The sequence below is a fragment of the Pseudophryne corroboree genome, chromosome 2 (genome assembly GCF_028390025.1).
Source record: "Pseudophryne corroboree isolate aPseCor3 chromosome 2, aPseCor3.hap2, whole genome shotgun sequence".
Classification (NCBI taxonomy): domain Eukaryota; kingdom Metazoa; phylum Chordata; class Amphibia; order Anura; family Myobatrachidae; genus Pseudophryne; species Pseudophryne corroboree.
This window is the reverse complement of record NC_086445.1, coordinates 213,446,884-213,465,791: the sequence shown is the minus strand read 5'-3', so window position 1 is coordinate 213,465,791 and position 18,908 is coordinate 213,446,884. Positions and strand designations below refer to the sequence as shown.

The following is an 18,908-nucleotide window of genomic DNA, read 5'->3' as shown; positions in this document are numbered from 1 at the left end:
TGCCAAAACATGGATAATAGAATGGTCTAACATATATCTCTTCACCTCAAAATATCTCCCAACTCTCCCGTTCCACACAAGGGGGTCAATGTAAGAACGGGTGCTACGGGGGAGAAGCGGTATCAGCGCACGTTATGTGCGCTATACCGCTTCTCCCCCATGTATGGTGGCTGCAGAGAGTGCACAGTGACAGGGGCTGTCCTTATTGGTACTGCTATCTAAAAATAGGAATTTGATACCTACCGGTAATTCCTTTTCTCCTAGTCCGTAGTGGATACTGGGGTCTTGTACTTTAGTACCATGAGGTATAGATCGGGTCCACTGGAGCCTGGCACTTTAAAAACCTTTAGTGTGTTTATGTGTGTGCTGGCTCCTCCCCTCTATGCCCCTCCTACCAGACTCAGTCTGGGAAATCTGTGCCCGAGGATACGGACATAATATGAGAGAAGAAACATTACAACAGTGGTGAGGCAACAATCCAACACACAACCATAAACGAAAAGAGGGCGCTAACCAGAACAGAGGATAGCAACACCAACCTAACCAGGATAGCACAGCTATCCCAACAACGCAACAAGACCGCAACGCCGGTACAACCAAATATTTATATAGGTAAGCAGGGACGAAGCACTGAGCCAGGCGCCAAGTATCCACGACGGACTAGGAAAAAGGGAATTACCGGTAGGTATCACATTCCTATTTTCTCTTACGTCCTAGTGGATACTGGGGTCTTGTACTTTAGTACCATGGGGAAGTCCCAAAGCTCCCAAATGGGTGGGAGAGTGCTGAGACCCCTGTAAAACCGCCTGACCAAACTGAAGGTCATCCTTGGCCAAGGTATCGAACCTATAGAATTTAACAAACGTGTCCGAACCAGACCAAGTAGCAGCTCGGCACAACTGTAGTGCCGAAACTCCCCGGGCAGCTGCCCAGGAAGAGCCCACCAACCTCGGCGATTGAGCCTGAATAGACGTCGACAAGGGCAGAGCTGCCGAAGTACTGTATATGCCTGTTGAATGGTCAACCGGAGCCAGCGAGCAATAGATTGCTTAGAAGCCAGCCGACCAACTTTGGAGGCATCATAAAGGACAGTGAGTCAGATTTCTGATGACGGGCCATCCTTTTGACATAAGTCTTCATGGCCCCGACCACATCCAAGGCCTCAGGACCAATGGAAGCATCAGACAATACTGGAACCACAATAGGTTGATTCACATGAAAGGCTGACACCACTTTGGCAAGAACAGAGGACGGGTCCTAAGTTCCGTCTGTCTTCATTAAATATCACATAAGGGCTCTTACAGGATAAGGCCCCCAATTCAGACACCCATCTGGCAGACGCCAATGCCAATAACATCACTGTCTTCCAGGTGAGAAATTTTAACTCCACCCTATGTAGGGGTTCAAACCAGTTCGATTGGAGAAAGGACAGAACCACATTGAGGTCCCACGGAGCTGTGGGAGGTACAAAGGGCGGCTGCAAATGAAGAACACCCTTCAGGAAAGTTTGTACTTCAGGCAACATGGCAAGTTGTTTATGGAAGAAAATAGAGAGAGCAGAAATCTGAACTTTGATGGAGCCTAACCGTGGGCCCATATCCACTCCTGCTTGCAGGAAAAGTAGAAAACGACCAATTCTAAATTCCACGGTAGAAACCTTTCTACCCTCACACCAGGAAACATACTTTTTTCAGATATGATGGTGATGTTTCGATGTAACCATCTTCCTGGCTTGGACCATGGTGGAAATGACCCAGGAGGGAAGTCCTTTCCTAGCTAGAATTTCCCTCTCAACCTCCAAGCCGTCAAACGTAGCCGCTGTAAGTCTGGATAGACAAACAGACCTTGTTGATGATGATCTACTCGGAGTGGTAGAGGTCAGGGATCCTCCAGAGCCATGGTTAGGATATCCGAGTACCACACCCGTCGAGGCCAATCCGAGGCAATTAGAATTGCCTGAACGCTTTCCCTTCTTAGTCTTTTGAGAACCCTTGGGATTAGCGGAAGAGGAGGGAACAGGTATACAAACTGGTACATCCACGGCGTCGTCAGCACGTCCACTGCAACAGCCTGCGGATCCCTCGTTTTGGAGCAGTGCTGGCGTAGCTTCTTGTTGAGTCGAGAAGCCATCAGATCTATCTGCGGACAGCCCCACCGGTGAATTAACAGTGGAAACACCTGGGGATGTAGGCCCCATTCCCCCATATGGAGGTTGTGCCTGCTGAGGAAGTCTGCTTCCCAGTTGTCCACACCCAGAATGTATATGGCTGAGATTGCCCTTGCGTTGGCCTCTGCCCAGAGGAGGATTTTTGACACTTCTTCCATCGCCGCCCTGCTTCTTGTTCCCCCTTGTCGGTTTATGTACGCCACCGCCGTGGCATTGTCCGACTGAAACTGGATCGCCTGTTCCTTCAGGAGATGAGAAGCCTGCAGAAGAGCACTGTAAATTGCCCTGAGCTCCAGGATGTTTATCGGCAGAACAGATTCCTGTCTCGACCATATCCTCTGGAACTGGGCTCCTTGAGTCACAGCCCCCCAACCCCAGAGACTGGCATCCGTTGTCAGTAAAATCCACGAGTGGATATTACAACTCCTGCCCTCTACTAAGTGAGGAACCTGTAGCCACCATATTAGAGAAATCCGGGCTTTCGGAGATAAAGTCACTTCCTGATGCATGTGAAGGTGAGACCCTACCATTTGTCCAGCAGATCCAGCTTCAACGGTCGGCCATGAAATCTGCCATACTGGATTGCCTCGTAAGCAGCCACCATCTTGCCCAGTAATTGGATGCAAAGATGTATGGAGACCTTGCGAGGACTGAGCACTGAGCGAACCATAGCGTGGATAGTCTAGGCCTTGTCCATCGGGAGAAACACCCTTTGAGACACTGTATCCGGAATCATTCCCAGGAACTGAAGACGTTGCGTCGGTTGCAGGTGAGATTTCTGAAAATTTAGGATCCAACCATGATGCGTAAGGAGGCGAGTCGTCAGATCGATGCTGATCAGCAGACGCTCCTTGGACACAGCCTTTATGAGGAGATTGTCCAAGTAGGGGACTATGTTTACTCCCATCATGCGCAGTTGCAGCATCATCTCCGCCATGACTTTGGTGAAGACCCTCGGCGCTGTGGATAATCCAAAGGGTAAGGCCTGAAACTGGAAATGGTCGTCCAATATGGCAAACCTGAGGTAAGCCTGATGAGGGGGCCACATAGGAATGTGTAGGTAAGCATCCTTGACATCCAGAGACACCAGGAATTCCCCTCCTCCAGAGTGGACACCACCGCCCGCAGGGATTCAATCTTGAATTTGAAAACCCAGATATGGGTTTAGAGACTTCAGGTTCAAGATGGGGCGCACTGTACCGTCTGGTTTGGGAACAACAAAAAGACTGTAGTAAAAGCCCCTGCTGTGTAATGGAGGAGGTACTGGAACCACCACCCCCATCTGCAAAAGTTTTTGAAAAGCCTCTTGCAAGGTAACTTTTGCTGTGTGTAAAGCTGGTAAGCCCGACTTGAAAAATCTGTGAAGAGGGAGTGCTTGAAATTCCAGCCGGTATCCTTGGGAAATGAGGTCCCTCAACCAAGATCCCGGCTGGACTTTGCCCACACGTGGGCGAAGTGTTGAAAGCGAGCACCTACCGGAAAGTCGCCTTGCTGTTGGGGCCAACCGTCACGCGGAAGGCTTAGCGACAGGGGATCAGGTGTTCTGGTCCAGGGAGGCAGCAGCTGCAGGTTTAAGGGACTTACCACAAGATCCTCTGGTAGTGATGGTGACTCCTCGGCCCCTGCCTCTGAACCTCGCCACATGAAAGGACTGCAAGGAGGAACCGGTGTAAGAACGTCTAGCAGGTGGTGCAGACGATGGCAGATAGGTAGACTTACCCGCCGTTGCTTGTGACATCCATTTATTTAATTAATCTCCAAATAAGGCATCACCTGTAAAGGGAAGATTTTCTACACCCTTTTTGGAATCGGCGCCTGCCGACCATTGACGTAACCACAGAGCTCTGCGCGCCGAAAAAGCCATAGCAGTGGTGCGGCCATTTACCTTACACAATTCTTTAATAGCCTCGCTCATAAAATTTGCAGCATCCTGTATATGTTGGAGCAGAGTAATGACCTCATCCCGGGGTAGAGAGTCTAAACTGTCAATAACAACATCAGACCACTTGACTACCGCCCTGGAAATCCACCCACAAGCTATTGTGGGACATTGTGCTGTGCCTGCTACCGTATAAATTGCCTTGAGCGTGGTCTCAATTTTACGGTCAGCTAGCTCTTTCAGGGATATAGCCCCTGGTACTAGCAGTACCAATTTCTTACCGACAGTCTGGATACCGACGTACCGACTGACGGGGTTTTCCCATACCTTCCTGTCCTCAGCTGGGAGGGGAAAAGTAGTTAAAAACCTCTGAGGAATTTTTAATTTTTTATCAGGGTTCAACCAAGCCTTCCTGGCCAGGGAGTTTAATTCCTTAGACACAGGATAAGTTGCTGAGGTCTTGGGTCTAACTTTAATCAGAATCAGCTTTATTGGCCAGGTGTACTCACGTACACTAGGAATTCTTTGTGGTACAATGCATCGCCAAGCAGCAACATGAAGGGGGAATACATAGCATAAGAATGGGGAAATACATAGCATACATTACACATATGAGTTCATACTGCACATTGCAACTGTACAATAGACTCAACATATTAGACATATTATAAATGTAAGACTAAAAACAAAGGCTGCTTGGCAGAGCAGCACCGAAGCAGCCATTCGCGGAGCCAACTAGAACTCAAACAATGCACATAATACAGAAGATTTAAGTATTACATCAAAAGATAAACAACACAGACAATAAAGACAGAAAGAATAATGCATGATTGGTGTAGGCATTTTGGGTAATAACCTCCAGGGGTTGTGTATTCCACCCTCACAAGGTATCAAGTACGGCAGCCATCTTAGGCGCACAGCGTAGGATTACCCAGGGTGGAATAGTCCACCCCTAGAAGAGAACACAAAACGGGGAGATTGCAGAGTCCTTAAGTTCAGAGACGGGTTCCACTAAAACCATCAGGTCCAGTTTAACTCCTCCTCTGGTTCTGCCTCCTGATCTGGAATGTGAAGGACCTCTCGTACAGCAAAAATAAGAGCCTCCACCCCAGGGGACAGAGAACTGTCCTCATCCATATCATCATCATCCACATCAGGCTGATCAGAATCAGACCTGAGCAACTGTGGCAGTGAGCGTTTATGTGAAACCACTAAAGGGGGCTGAGAAGCCTTCTTGGTATCTGCTGCTTTAGCCACACGATCAATAGAGCGTTTTAACACCTGTCTCTCTCATTTAGCTGCAGCTAATTCTGAATTTACATTCTGAATCATGCTTTTAAAGCTATCTAGCCAGTCAGGTGCCTGTGAGCTAGGTCCCTGTGGAGATAAGGAACATTGCTCACACATGAGTGACCCGCTGACGACGGGGTAGAGTTACAAGCAGCACAGATAACCATGTCAACAGACATCTTACACAATAGTAATACAGCACAACTCACTGACCAACGCCTCCACACGGGTGGTCTTCAGTATGCTGAATGTCGGGATCCCGGCGCACAGTATACCGGTGCCGGAATCCCGACACCCGGCATACCGACAGATATTCTCCCTCGTGGGGGTCCACGCCCCCCCTGGAGGGAGAATAAATAGCGTGGCGCGCGTAGCGAGCCCGCAAGGGGCTCCTTTGCGCTCGCCACGGTGACGGTATGCCGGCGGTCGGGAGCCCGGCCGCCGGCATACCATACTACACCCCTCCACACAGACCCTAGAGAGCCCCTGGAGTGACACGGAGGAGCGGACACCAGCACACAGAACACAGCAGCATAGTGTGTAGAAATATGTGTATGACCTGATATTAGTGCAGTAGCGCTACCGCTGGCGTGCTCCCCCCTTTCTATGACCCCCTGGTACCAGTTTTACAGTCTGTAGCAGCGTGGGTCCTGGAGGAGCAGCGAGCATGCAGCCTTGAAGATCCGCAGTAGCAGGAAAAGGCGCCTTCCCGACGCTGGTCCTGCTCCGGGAAGCCCCGCCCCTTGTAATGGCACGCAGTCCCTACCATAGCTTATACTGGCCACGTAGAAGAATATGCATTGTACAGTACACCCAAAGCCTTGAGACAGTGAGCATTGCGGGCAACAGCCCAGAGCCAGTTTGTCCGCGGCGGGCACCGCAGCTACAGGCCCGTGACCGCCACGTGACTGGCCGCCAAATCTGTACCGGGGACCCGCTAACCGGGACCCCGGTGTGACACTCACCGCACCTTATAACTTCGGCATCTGTTAGAGGGTGGCAGCTAGCTGCTGGCGTGGGCACACATACTAACGATGTGTGATCAGTACCTCAGGAGCTCAGTGTCCTGTCAGCTGGGATTACGAACCATTAACCCTCAGGAGGTTGGTCCGGTCCCCCCTCTAAGTCCCACGAAGCAGGTACCTGAAAAAAATAAACTAAAATAAAAAATAAAGGAAAATCTCTGGAGCTCCAGAGAAATGCACCCGTCTCCTTGGGCACATTTTTCTAAACCGAGTCTGGTAGGAGGGGCATAGAGGGGAGGAGCCAGCACACACATACACACACACACTAAAGGTTTTTAAAGTGCCAGGCTCCAGTGGACCCGATCTATACCCCATGGTACTAAAGTACAAGACCCCAGTATCCACTAGTACATAAGAGAAAGATAGCAGGCCGATATGGGAGGGCAATGTATGAACGCGATGTGCGCCGCTATAATACATTTACCTGAAGATCTGCGTCTCACTTCTATATTCATTACCGGGTCTCATTTAGAGTAACAAGATGTGTTTTGGGCTGCATCCACTCTGTGTAACGCCATACCTCGTACAACAAGACTTTCCTCTAGTCTCCAAACCTTCCTCTTCAGACAAGCGTAACAAATTCCAGAACCACTAACCTAATCCATCTACAGGTGTGTACACACGGTGCGATTCTGGCTAACGGACTATATTGACCTAGAAACTGCCCGAGGGCATGAATCTCCGACCCTGCCTGCACACACTATGGGGGTGATTCCGAGTTGTTCGCTCGCTAGCTGCTTTTAGCAGCATTGCACACGCTAAGCCGCCGCCCTCTGGGAGTGTATTTTAGCTTAGCAGAATTGCGAACGAAAGATTAGCAGAATTGCGAATAGAAATTTCTTAGCAGTTTCTGAGTAGCTCCAGACTTACTCAGCCATTGCGACCAGCTCAGTCCTTTTCGTTCCTGGTTTGACGTCCCAAACACACCCAGCGTTTGCCCAACCACTCCCCCGTTTCTCCAGCCACTCCTGCGTTTTGCAACTCGAACTTTTCCGCACACTCCCATAAAACGGCCAGTTTCCGCCCAGAAACACCCACTTCCTGTCAATCACACTACGATCAGCACAGCGATGAAAAAGCTTCGTTATGCCGTGAGTAAAATACCTAACTTTTGTTTAAAATAACTAAGCGCATGCGCTCTGCGAACCTTGCGCATGCGCAGTAGGCGACTAATCGCAGTATAGCGAAAATCGGCAATGAGCGAACAACTCGGAATGACCCCCTATATTTCCAACTGGGACCACGCATCGGCATTGCAAGTGCATACACATGGTACGATCTGTGCTAACTTTTCTTACGATTTTGACTATATAGTCAAAATCGTAAGCACACATCGCATTGTGTGTACGCATCTTAAGATTCCTATCTAAGGATGCGTCCCCTTTACAGTTCAAACAAAATGTATGTGTGTTCTATCCACACACAAACAACCCATTGATTCCAGAGGGGTTTTTAAGTGTCTTCAAATAAAAAAGGGTGGTGTTGCCCATAGCAACCAATCGTATTCTAGCTATCAATTCTTTATTGTATTTTAGAAAATGATGAAATAATCTGATTTGTTGCTTTGGGCAACACCACCTCTTGTTTGTTTTAAAAGCTTTAGTAAATCTACCCCCAGGCTTCAATTGCTGCCAACATTATATAACTAGATCATACAGCTCACAATTTTACATATGTAACACTAAAGCTCATTTCCTATTTCCCTATAACTTATAAGCTTCCAAGCAGGGTATTTCACCTTGCCGTCTCATAATACAAAGTATTGGTTTACAACATTTTGCTCCCAATTGTAATGTGCAACTGAATATACTAGTACTATGGGGGTCATTCCGAGTTGATCGCTAGCTGCCGTTGTTCACAGTGCAGCGATCAGGCTAAAAATCGGCATTTCTGCGCATGCGTATGCACCGCAATGCGCAGGTGCATCGTACGGGTACAATGAGCATCGTGGGTTTGCACAGAGTGTAACGAACATTCCAGTCGCACGGCCGAACGCAGGAAGATTGACATGAAGTGGGCGTTTCTGGGTGGCAACTGACCGTTTTCAGGGAGTGCTTAGTAAAACGCAGGCGTGGCAGAAAAAACGCAGGCGTGGCTGGGCGTGTGCGACGTCAAAAGCCGCCCTTCCGTTGTTAGAATCAACGCATACAGGGCTGGTCTTGTTGTGCACAAAAAGATTTTGCAGGCGCTCTGCTGCACAAGCCTTCGCACTTCTGCAAAGCGAAAATACACTCCCCGGTGGGCGGCGACAATACGTTTGCACGGCTGCTAAAAACTGCTAGCGAGCGATCAACTCGGAATGACCCCCTATATACATTAATGTTAATAATAACATGGTATTGGAGCTTGAGGATCATTCATAGGATTTCTCCTTACCTTGGCAAGACTAGCGGTAAACAGTACACATTCATAGAGCTCCCCCATTCTCTCCAGAAACTCATCCACATAAGGCCTCTTAAGAACGTATACCTGTGGAAGGTTCAAAAAGGTATCATAGAAAGGGGTTTCTTGGATTGTTCTTGCAGTACCTTGCGACAAAACCGGCTGGCTGTATGTGTTCTTGTCATCCAGATTTCAAGCATGCAGCCTATCGTATTCACATGCCACTCAGGCTGACGAACATTTATTAATGGATGTTGTGATGCGCATAGTTACATTCATACATCATGATCCTTTAGTATAATACAGTGAAGTGTGAAATGTATAACAACTCTTAATAAAGCAGAATATTAATAATATAGAGTCAACAGACTAATAAGTAATATACCTTATTACAAGGTGGGTGGTCATGGCTATACAAAGGTGGTAGCTTATATACATAATTTTACTCCAGAATGACTTACAGTTCTTCTTCAGGATATCAAATGCTCTTCATCTGATATGACGGACACCTATCTCTTTTCAACAGTTGAATTACCGGAAGATACCGACCTTTGGTGTAAAGTAAACTGCTTCCTGAAACAAGTAATCAAGAGTAGGCCGCGCTGTGAGGAAACAGCCTATCCTGGATTACTTGAACCGGGCCACAGCCATGTGTTCCCCGACGTTGTAAATCAGAAAGACAAAAAGGATCAATAAGCAATAGAACATTAAAAATAAAACCTGGTGCTCTCTCACCTGATGTGTAGTCCCCTCAATCTCCACCGGCACTATAAAATCCGCATTGCTGATTGGCTATGTAAATAAACAAGAAACAATGCATTAAGAGCCATTAGAGAGAAACAGAGTCTCTTCTGATTGCGGTATTCTATTTAAGGGTCCCATGCACTACAGAGACATGTCGGAGGCTAAAGTCGGATGCGATTTCCCTTGAACCGCCCGGCAGCTTCCCGGGCGGCAGGATCGCATACGATACATTGTATGCGGTCCTCTTGCATACAATGTATCGTATGCGATCCCAGCCATGCCTGCGGGATCCGACATATCACGAGTGCAGCACTAACGACCTAGGGGCTCTGATCCGATGCTCACGGGACCGCACATCGGATCAGACGTAAAACACATCCGATTTGCAACTTTTCATCCGATTTATCGGCCATTATCATTCTAGTGTATGGAGCCCTTTAGACCTATTTCTCTTCAGTCACAGAGCACAGGTTCTGGCACATTCTGAATGTGGACAATAATATAAGTATATCTGTAAATATAATACTAGACTAATGCAATGTTCTGTATCATGTCATGGTTATGAATAAAGCATATGGAGCTCAATGGTGTCTGTGTGTAATATTCATTACACATGATAAGCGTTACAAATGTCTCACTAGATACACTAATATATAGGTTTCATATTAAGGCCTAAAACACTCAGTTTTTAGCATACAGGATTATAAATGTCAATCTACTACTTAGAAAACATTTATTATATGCTACTTGATGCAATTACTTGTTGAAATTTCATTATGCAAAATAGCATTTATCAAACTGACAGAATGGGGGAGAATTGAATTGTTTACACTAGCCCACACATGCCCGATCTCCCGTCTAAAATGACGGGAGATCGGGGGGGCTGTGAGAAGAAATGTATCTCCCCGCCACTCATCGTGCCCTAACGGAGCAACAATTGAATTGTTCCACTGGGCAGCAGCTAGTGGCGGCCACGGGGAAAAACAACTGAATTCCCCCCAAAGTCTGATAAACCACTCAGGGGGATAGGTTTCAAAGCTTGGAGAGAGATAAAGAGGTATATGTACTAAGCCTTAGAGAGAGCCCAACAGTAATCTTACAGGCTGTGTTTGAAAAATGACATCCCGAGCGCCAGTATGCCAACTGCATCCCGATAGGTACATACTTTATCCCTCTCCAAGATGTGATACATATCCCCCTCAACCCGTACAGTCAGTGGACACAGTTGTTTGAAGTTCACCCATTAATCACATATGTACCTTATCTTATTGCTTCTCTACCTCATAGGAAGCCTACTGCTGCAAAATGGACATGGGGGATATCCAATTAGCCCCGGTAATTTACCAGGCCTAATTGTCCCACCGGGGGCTAGACGAAAAACCTGATGATGTTTTAAACGGGGATAAATGGATATCCCCCAGTGGAAAACAATTAACTGCCTACAATGAACTGTCTGAAAATTATTTGTCCAGAGTCTAACAAAGGGAAAAAATACATATTTTGAATTGAAGTACGGATTTTGAGCCACACAGATTTGTCTGAGCTGAATTAATAATAATAATAATATTATTTATAAACTCAATTAAAAGTCATATTAGCCTATAGCCAGCAATAGGATGAGTGCAGATTCCACAGTCAACCTGGGCTCAATGCAAAACATCTGTGTCTGGCCAGCATAAGAAATAACCTCAAGAGCCATCATGGAACCTGATGTGATTTCTAACATTTCATTTCGAGCCATCTTACAGCTAAATAGCTACTTAGCCTTACCTTAAAAGAGCTATGGACCAATGTTTCATCCAAATCTATCACCATGCATATTTTCCCATTATCTTTTGGTGTTACCTCAGGGAGCAAAGAGGTGCCTGGAATCTGAAAATACACAATATATTACCTTTCCCATTGCACTTACAAACATTTAATGACAAGACGTTCTCAAATATACTAAATGATTCAGGACAATCTAAAACCAATCAGTCTAAAGTTAAGAACTAAAGGGAAGGAAGAAATACCAGGACCATCGGTATTGAATGGGCCTTGAAATCGGCTCTCCCACTTGCACGAAACATGCAACAAAAACAGGCTTGGAAACAGCAGCAGTGTTTTTGTCAGTGAAAACAACATAATTCAGGAGTAACTATGGTGACAGTAAGAGCACTGCTTGTTCTTGCAATCTGCCTGCCAAAGATTAAATAATGAGTACTTTAAACACCTCATGTGGAAGCTGAAATAAAATAAATTATGAAGGCAAATCAAGATTACCAGCCCTATATATAATAATAAAAATGTATATACACAAATCCCTAAAGGGGAATTCAATTGTTTTTTCGGCACCCAACGGAGCTATTCAATTGTTTAGCCAATAGGCACGAGTGCCACAGGCCACCTCTCCAGCCCGATCTGCAAAACAATAGAATCGCTCAGTCACGTGCCAACAAAACTACTGAAATCCCCTCCAGAAGGCAATAAACAGCTTTGCTTTTGATTACGCTCACAAATTATTTACCAATATGCCCTATTTTTGTGCATATTTCATGGAAGAGGTATACACTACTAAATAAACTAGCAGGACTGTAAAAACTGCAAGGGTTAACAAATAGGAAGTGGTTCCTTTAAAAAAGGTGTGCTCACTGTAACTTTCTGCCGCACAGTCCTATTCCATCCTTAGGGGATAAAAAAAAAGGTTTTACAAATACAGGAGACAGCACTTCAATGATCATTGCTCTTCATGTTATCTACCTGGAAAGGATGAAAGAGTGAGCAGAGCTAGCCGGGATTAGATCCTGCGACCTGCAGGTCACACAGATGCTTCCAGGCAGGAGTCTCAGCTGGCTGAGCCACCTCTTCGGTCCCACTGGCTGAAGCATTAAAATTGCAGGTGGAAGAAGCTTATTGGTGAAGGTGCATTTCACAAATTAGTTTCTTGAGATTTACGAACTATGCACAGAACATGAAAACGAGAAGAAAAAAATCTCGGGACAGGATTGGAGGGTTACAGTAAATGGAATAGTTCAAATTGAAAAAAACCTATTAGACTATGCGATCTTAAGCAATACCATGTCATCATGCAATGCATACAGTAACAAAAAGATATGTTTTGGGGTAATGTAACTGACCGGTTTATAATGAGACAACTTTCAGTGCCCATGGAGATGTACAAGTGTGGAAAACGGCTCATGCTTATGTGTTCGGTAGAGGTCTGCACTCTTCTCTTTTGAGAGGAGATCAAGAGTCTAAGTAGTGGGTGTGCCTGGCATTGCTGGACCCAACGTACCACTGCACCCTGTACGAGTCTGGCATTGGTTTTGGTACCAGAAACCATGTAAGATGCCTGGCCAGAGAGCCAAAAGAAAGATTAAACCTAACAGCAACACAATAAAACCAATATGGAATTGCAGGACCTGTAAAAATCCAGCATCACCTGGCAACGACTGGGGCTTATGTAGATCCAGAATCCATCTCTGCCAGTAACTATTACTGTGCACTAGGATGGCCAATCCCGGGATTGGGATTGGCGGGATCCCAGGATTTAGGCCAAAAATAGGCAGAGATTCAATCCAGGGATAGGAAGCTCCAATCCCGGGGATTGCAGGATCAGGCGGCCCTTTAATGCGGGGCAGCATTGAGCGTCCTCAAGAAACTCAACGCTGCCCATCTCCCTCCTCAGTATGACCTCTGACTGTGAGGTCACGCTGCGCAGTCACCCGCCGCTGAGACTGCTGGTAAAGCAGCCATCTCCCGCCACCTCCTCCCGGCTCCCACTGCAGTCACCGAGGCTGACGGAAGTTTCCCGCCCCAGCAGTTTGGGGAGTTGATTTATGTGCGGGCGGGTGGGGAGAGGCGGGGTGGCCGCACGGACACACAAGCAGAAAGCCAATCCCGGGATTGACCATTTTCAATCCCGATACCCGGGATTGAAAAAATGGCCCGGGATTGGCCTCTCTACTGTGCACCATTGTGATACTGTGAGAATTGCTCTGTGTATGTAGCATAGCTTTAATAGATAACCCGGAAGTGTGATTAGTTCAGTGGTGGGCTGCTTATTATTATTCAGAAACAACTGAGCTAATTATGCAGACCCATTTTCAATGACTTATTTCAATGTAGCGTATCCTCATTCATAGGTTGTAGCTCTATTGGTCAAGAGGCGCAATCTCAGGGTAAACCTGTGTCTAAAGCTGGGTGCACAATAGACGATCCTGGATCGTGGCCGAAGGAGTGATATGTTGGTCAGCCGTACACACTAAATGATATATTCCACGACTGCACGATATATAGTTCAGTGGCCACATCCAGGAGCATGCTGTCATTACAGATATCTTCAGATCTCAGAAGATGCGAGGAACGACGCACGGGCGTGCGCAGTAGTGCAAACACACTAGACGATGTGGATGAACTGTCATTTCAATTCGGCTCAAAACAACAAATCATCCAATATATTGTCTAATGTGTGATATGATAAGGCCCATTCTAACATTCAGCCAATCCTCAACCCTTAGAGACACATAATGGACATGTCATTTCTAAGAGGCCGCTAGTGTGAGACTCTTTCATGTCAGTAACTTTACCTCATTGTCTTTAATTGATGTATGGACAAAAAAACAAATGTGACACAAACAAAGTATACAAACCTGGTAAAACTGATACTGGAGACACTGGAGCAGATCCGACTGAAAGAAAGCAGGAAACAATTCACAAATCAGCTTCCCATGTCTGCACAGCTACCTAGTAACACAGTCTACCACAGAACAGATATAGACAGTGAGATGACGACCAAATAGCTCAACTGAAATAATAGCAGTGGGATGACGTGGCTGGCCACGGACAGACGGGAGAGGAATATCAAGAATGTGGGTTATAGAGAGAGATGATAATGTCACTGATCCCATTAATGCAGCCAGAATGAAATATGGAAAATGGGAGGAAAAAAACAGTAATAAGAACACAGCCAGACAAACAATACATTACTTCCATTTAATTACGTGTGGGTAAATGACCTTCTCTTTACACTCTGATCATCCACAATCTCAGTATAAATGCTATACAGTTTAGGGATAGAGGGCCGTGTAACCCTCCCGTCATTTTAAATGACATTTCCTGCTAGCGTAGCTCACTTGCGCCTGGCACATGTTTATGACCACTGTGTCCTGACTTGCTAGTACCTTCTTGTTTTGATATGTCATTCTTATTATACAGTATTTTATTAAACCTCCCATTATAGCGCTATTACACTGTTCCCATCTATTTCATGGAAGCCATCAGATGCCAGAGTCCTGTTGTGAACATACCTTTGGAGTAGATTGTGCTTCCTCTTTTTGGGTGGGAGGCTCACCGGAGCCCCCTGGTCTGCTAACATTCTGTGCACTTAGGCAACAGAAGAGCGCCTTGAAGATGCTCCGACTCCTAGGCTTCTTTGGTGAGGGCCTGGACACCAGTCCTGCAAGAGAAGAGAAGCCAGATTAATACTACATCACCAGTGAATCATTCTGACAAGGTATGCTAGTTTGCTTCGTGTACAGCAGAAGCCCCTGTACTGCATCTCATCAATATTAACCTTCCAGATAATTGATAGAAATCCTCCAAGCTTCAGTTTAGGCTGAGCTACAGTGCAAAAGCTTCTCAGCCAGCCAATCGTTTCCAAAACCTGGAAGCAGATTGTTGTTTAGTCCTGTTTAAAAGACACATGAACAGTGTGGTCCTAATAATTCACTTCAGTCCTCATCATTTCTCCCCATGTGACCGATTGATGTTCAACACTGTACTAGTTCACCTTGATTTAAATAAACTCACTGACACAATAGGGTGCATAACATGCATGGATGGATGGAAGGTCACTCTATTTAATTGGTTCTATGGGTAATTAATGATGAAGATAGATGCATTAAAGTATATTTGAAATAACATGGTGACTGCCATTCTGTAGCATACTGTATGCTGATATTCTGCAACTATAACATTTGTAGTGAGTGGCTAAAAGGCATTATTCTTACACTGGTGCTGCAGTAAGTGCTATGTGTTGCCTATGATGTAATATTCACCGAATACAAGAGTAAACATGCCCGTCCCATGAAAAGTCTCACATATGTAATTTTATGAAATACCATCATATTTCCACTAGGGGGAGCACTGATGTTAATGTTCCTCCATTTTATCACCAGTAATTGTAACTGGTACAGGACCAGCCCTGCTTAAAATAGTCATATAACACCTGTGTAGCAGTTCAGGAATGCAAAGCTGTAGCATAAAGCGCTCAGTTTTTTACTTTACATATAGATAAGGAATAGCTTACTTAAAAAGTGGTGGAAAAAATGTAATTGTTTTCACTGAATAAACTAGAAAATGTATGGAAAGTGCATTTGTAAACCTTGGGGAGGTAACTGCACAGGAGTAGGTGCGTTTTATTTATCATGTGCATTTCATGAAAACCTGAGATGTAAAAGAAACCCAAAAAATACATTACCATTGTGTACGATATTGTACAACTGTACTTAGGCTACTCAGCTTATCTGAACGCTTCTGAAATGTACTGAGTCTGCCCGTTCTTTGTGCAATAAATACACTTATCTAGAGGTGATATGGAGGCTGTGACCAACGAAACATTTCATAGGCAGATCCCCCCTCTGTGCTTTAGCAGACATGGTTTCACAGTGGTAATAGCGATATTTGTCAAGGTAAGGATATTTGGGCACACTTCAGGTTAATAGCAGACTTTGTTATATAGGTGAAAATGAGCAGAGCTCAGCGAACGCCTCACGATTGTCACAGTCCACATAGATCATCAGCTACAGAAACCGATGTGCTGCACTGACCGCTTCCTGCTCCTCAGGAAGGACTGGAGCCACATAATAGAAAAGTAGATCACACAAAATAAAAACCAGACCCGAGTTCAGTAACTGCCTGAAGGTGAAAGCGAAACAATCAGAAAATGTATCAAAGGATTCCATGCCCCAAGTCTCCATAATAGGACAGAAATAATAAGCAACTAGTCACTACTATTAGTTATCCTGGCTGCTGCTCCCAAATCTTTAAAAGGCATTTTACCCTTTATAAAAATATATAACAACAATACTAGATCAGGAGTAGGCAACGTGTGGCACTCCAGCTGCTGTAGAACTACACCTCCCAGCATGCCCTGACATCATTTTGCTGTTAGGGTAAGCTACAACTGTGGCAGGGCATGCTGTGGGGTGTAGTTCCACAGCAGTAGGAGTGCCACAGGTTGCTTAGCCTTCTACTAGATCCTGTTTTATTTTACTTCTGTGTAGAGGTTTCACTTCAGCAAGGGTTTGTGAAAAACAGATATAGCGCTGTATAACATTATCCAAATCTGTATCTGTCAACATGGGTCCGGTTTGTTTTACCGACAGCAGCAACCCTCTGCTGGAATCCAGGCGAGTCTGCTCGCGACACATCGGGCCCGGTGGCTCGCTTTGCTTGCCACAGATTATATTCCCACTCAGTTGATGGCGTGGGCCTACCAACCGAGTGGGAATACCCCGCGTTTGTTTGGATTCTGGAGACAGTCTCCTGAGCCCCGGGATCCCGACAGCCGGTATATTAACTGCATCCCGTCCACACAACTGATGGTGTCAGATCAACCCCCAATGCCAAACATATCCCTTGCACCAGGGGAAACCCACACACCACTATATTGCGAGATAATTGGCCCATTCTCCATATATCGGGTAATGGCTGGCGATTGTATATGTGTATATGGAGTACCAATTCAGGAGCGTTAGCTGATAAACGGTTTAGAACGCTCCTGCACCGGTCAGGCCACTTTTTATGCACTGCACGCATAGCCAGTCTCCCGATCCCTATAGAGAAGCCGCTTATCTCACTGCTGCTTCCTCACAGGGGGTCACATTGGATACATACCGCTCAGCTGATCGGGAGCATTCAACCCGATCACCCAGTGATCGGGTATGTGTGACAAGAGTGGTACGGAAGTAGAGAACAAGAAGATAAAACACAGCCATCTAAGGAGCAGTCCTCAGTCAGCAGTAGACAGCTTTATAGGGACTGTTATTAGATAGCGTCCAACAACATTAGCATTTCTCAGTGGTTACATTATACAAATGTACAAGTTAGTGTGGTTAATGCAAATACTGTTGAGTAATAAACTATCAAAATAAGAATTTACTTACCGATAATTCTATTTCTCATAGTCCGTAGTGGATGCTGGGAACTCCGAAAGGACCATGGGGAATAGCGGCTCCGCAGGAGACTGGGCACAAAAGTAAAAGCTTTAGGAATAGCTGGTGTGCACTGGCTCCTCCCCCTATGACCCTCCTCCAAGCCTCAGTTAGGATACTGTGCCCGGACGAGCGTACACAATAAGGAAGGATTTTGAATCCCGGGTAAGACTCATACCAGCCACACCAATCACACCGTACAACCTGTGATCTGAACCCAGTTAACAGCATGATAACAGAGGAGCCTCTGAAAAGATGGCTCACAACAATAATAACCCGATTTTTGTAACTATGTACAAGTATTGCAGACAATCCGCACTTGGGATGGGCGCCCAGCATCCACTACGGACTATGAGAAATAGAATTATCGGTAAGTAAATTCTTATTTTCTCTGACGTCCTAGTGGATGCTGGGAACTCCGAAAGGACCATGGGGATTATACCAAAGCTCCCAAACGGGCGGGAGAGTGCGGATGACTCTGCAGCACCAAATGAGAGAACTCCAGGTCCTCCTCAGCCAGGGTATCAATTTTGTAGAATTTTACAAACGTATTTGCTCCTGACCAAGTAGCTGCTCGGCAAAGTTGTAAAGCCGAGACCCCTCGGGCAGCCGCCCAAGATGAGCCCATCTTCCTTGTGGAGTGGGCATTTACAGATTTTTGGCTGTGGCAGGCCTGCCACAGAATGTGCGAGCTGAATTGTACTACAAATCCAACGAGCAATAGTCTGCTTAGAAGCAGGAGCACCCAGCTTGTTGGGTGCATACAGGATAAACAGCGAGTCAGATTTTCTGACTCCAGCCGTCCTGGAAACATATATTTTCAGGGCCCTGACAACGTCTAGCAACTTGGAGTCCTCCAAGTCCCTAGTAGCCGCAGGCACCACAATAGGTTGGTTCAGGTGAAACGCTGAAACCACCTTAGGGAGAAACTGAGGACGAGTCCTCATTTCCGCCCTGTCCGAATGGAAAATCAGATAAGGGCTTTTACAGGATAAAGCCGCCAATTCTGACACGCGCCTCGCCCAGGCCAGGGCCAACAGCATGACCACTTTCCATGTGAGATATTTTAACTCCACAGATTTAAGTGGTTCAAACCAATGTGACTTTTTGGAACCCAAAAACTACATTGAGATCCCAAGGTGCCACTGGAGGCACAAAAGGAGGCTGTATATGCAGTACCCCTTTTACAACGTCTGAACTTCAGGGACTGAAGCTAGTTCTTTTTG

The 18,908-nt window shown here is 46.0% G+C and overlaps 1 protein-coding gene across 1 annotated transcript in view; it reads right to left on the bottom strand.

Annotated features, from left to right (window-relative positions):
- Positions 1-18,908, bottom strand: part of CTDSP2 (CTD small phosphatase 2) — a 78,833-nt gene that overhangs the window by 7,791 nt on the left and 52,134 nt on the right. Inside the window, exons 2-6 of the mRNA XM_063952296.1 lie at positions 14,776-14,924; positions 14,119-14,157; positions 11,258-11,359; positions 9,479-9,535; positions 8,738-8,830 (exon numbers count right to left, since the gene is read on the bottom strand). Of these exons, the coding sequence (XP_063808366.1) occupies positions 8,738-8,830; positions 9,479-9,535; positions 11,258-11,359; positions 14,119-14,157; positions 14,776-14,924 (440 nt within the window). The remainder of the gene's footprint in view (positions 1-8,737; positions 8,831-9,478; positions 9,536-11,257; positions 11,360-14,118; positions 14,158-14,775; positions 14,925-18,908) is intronic.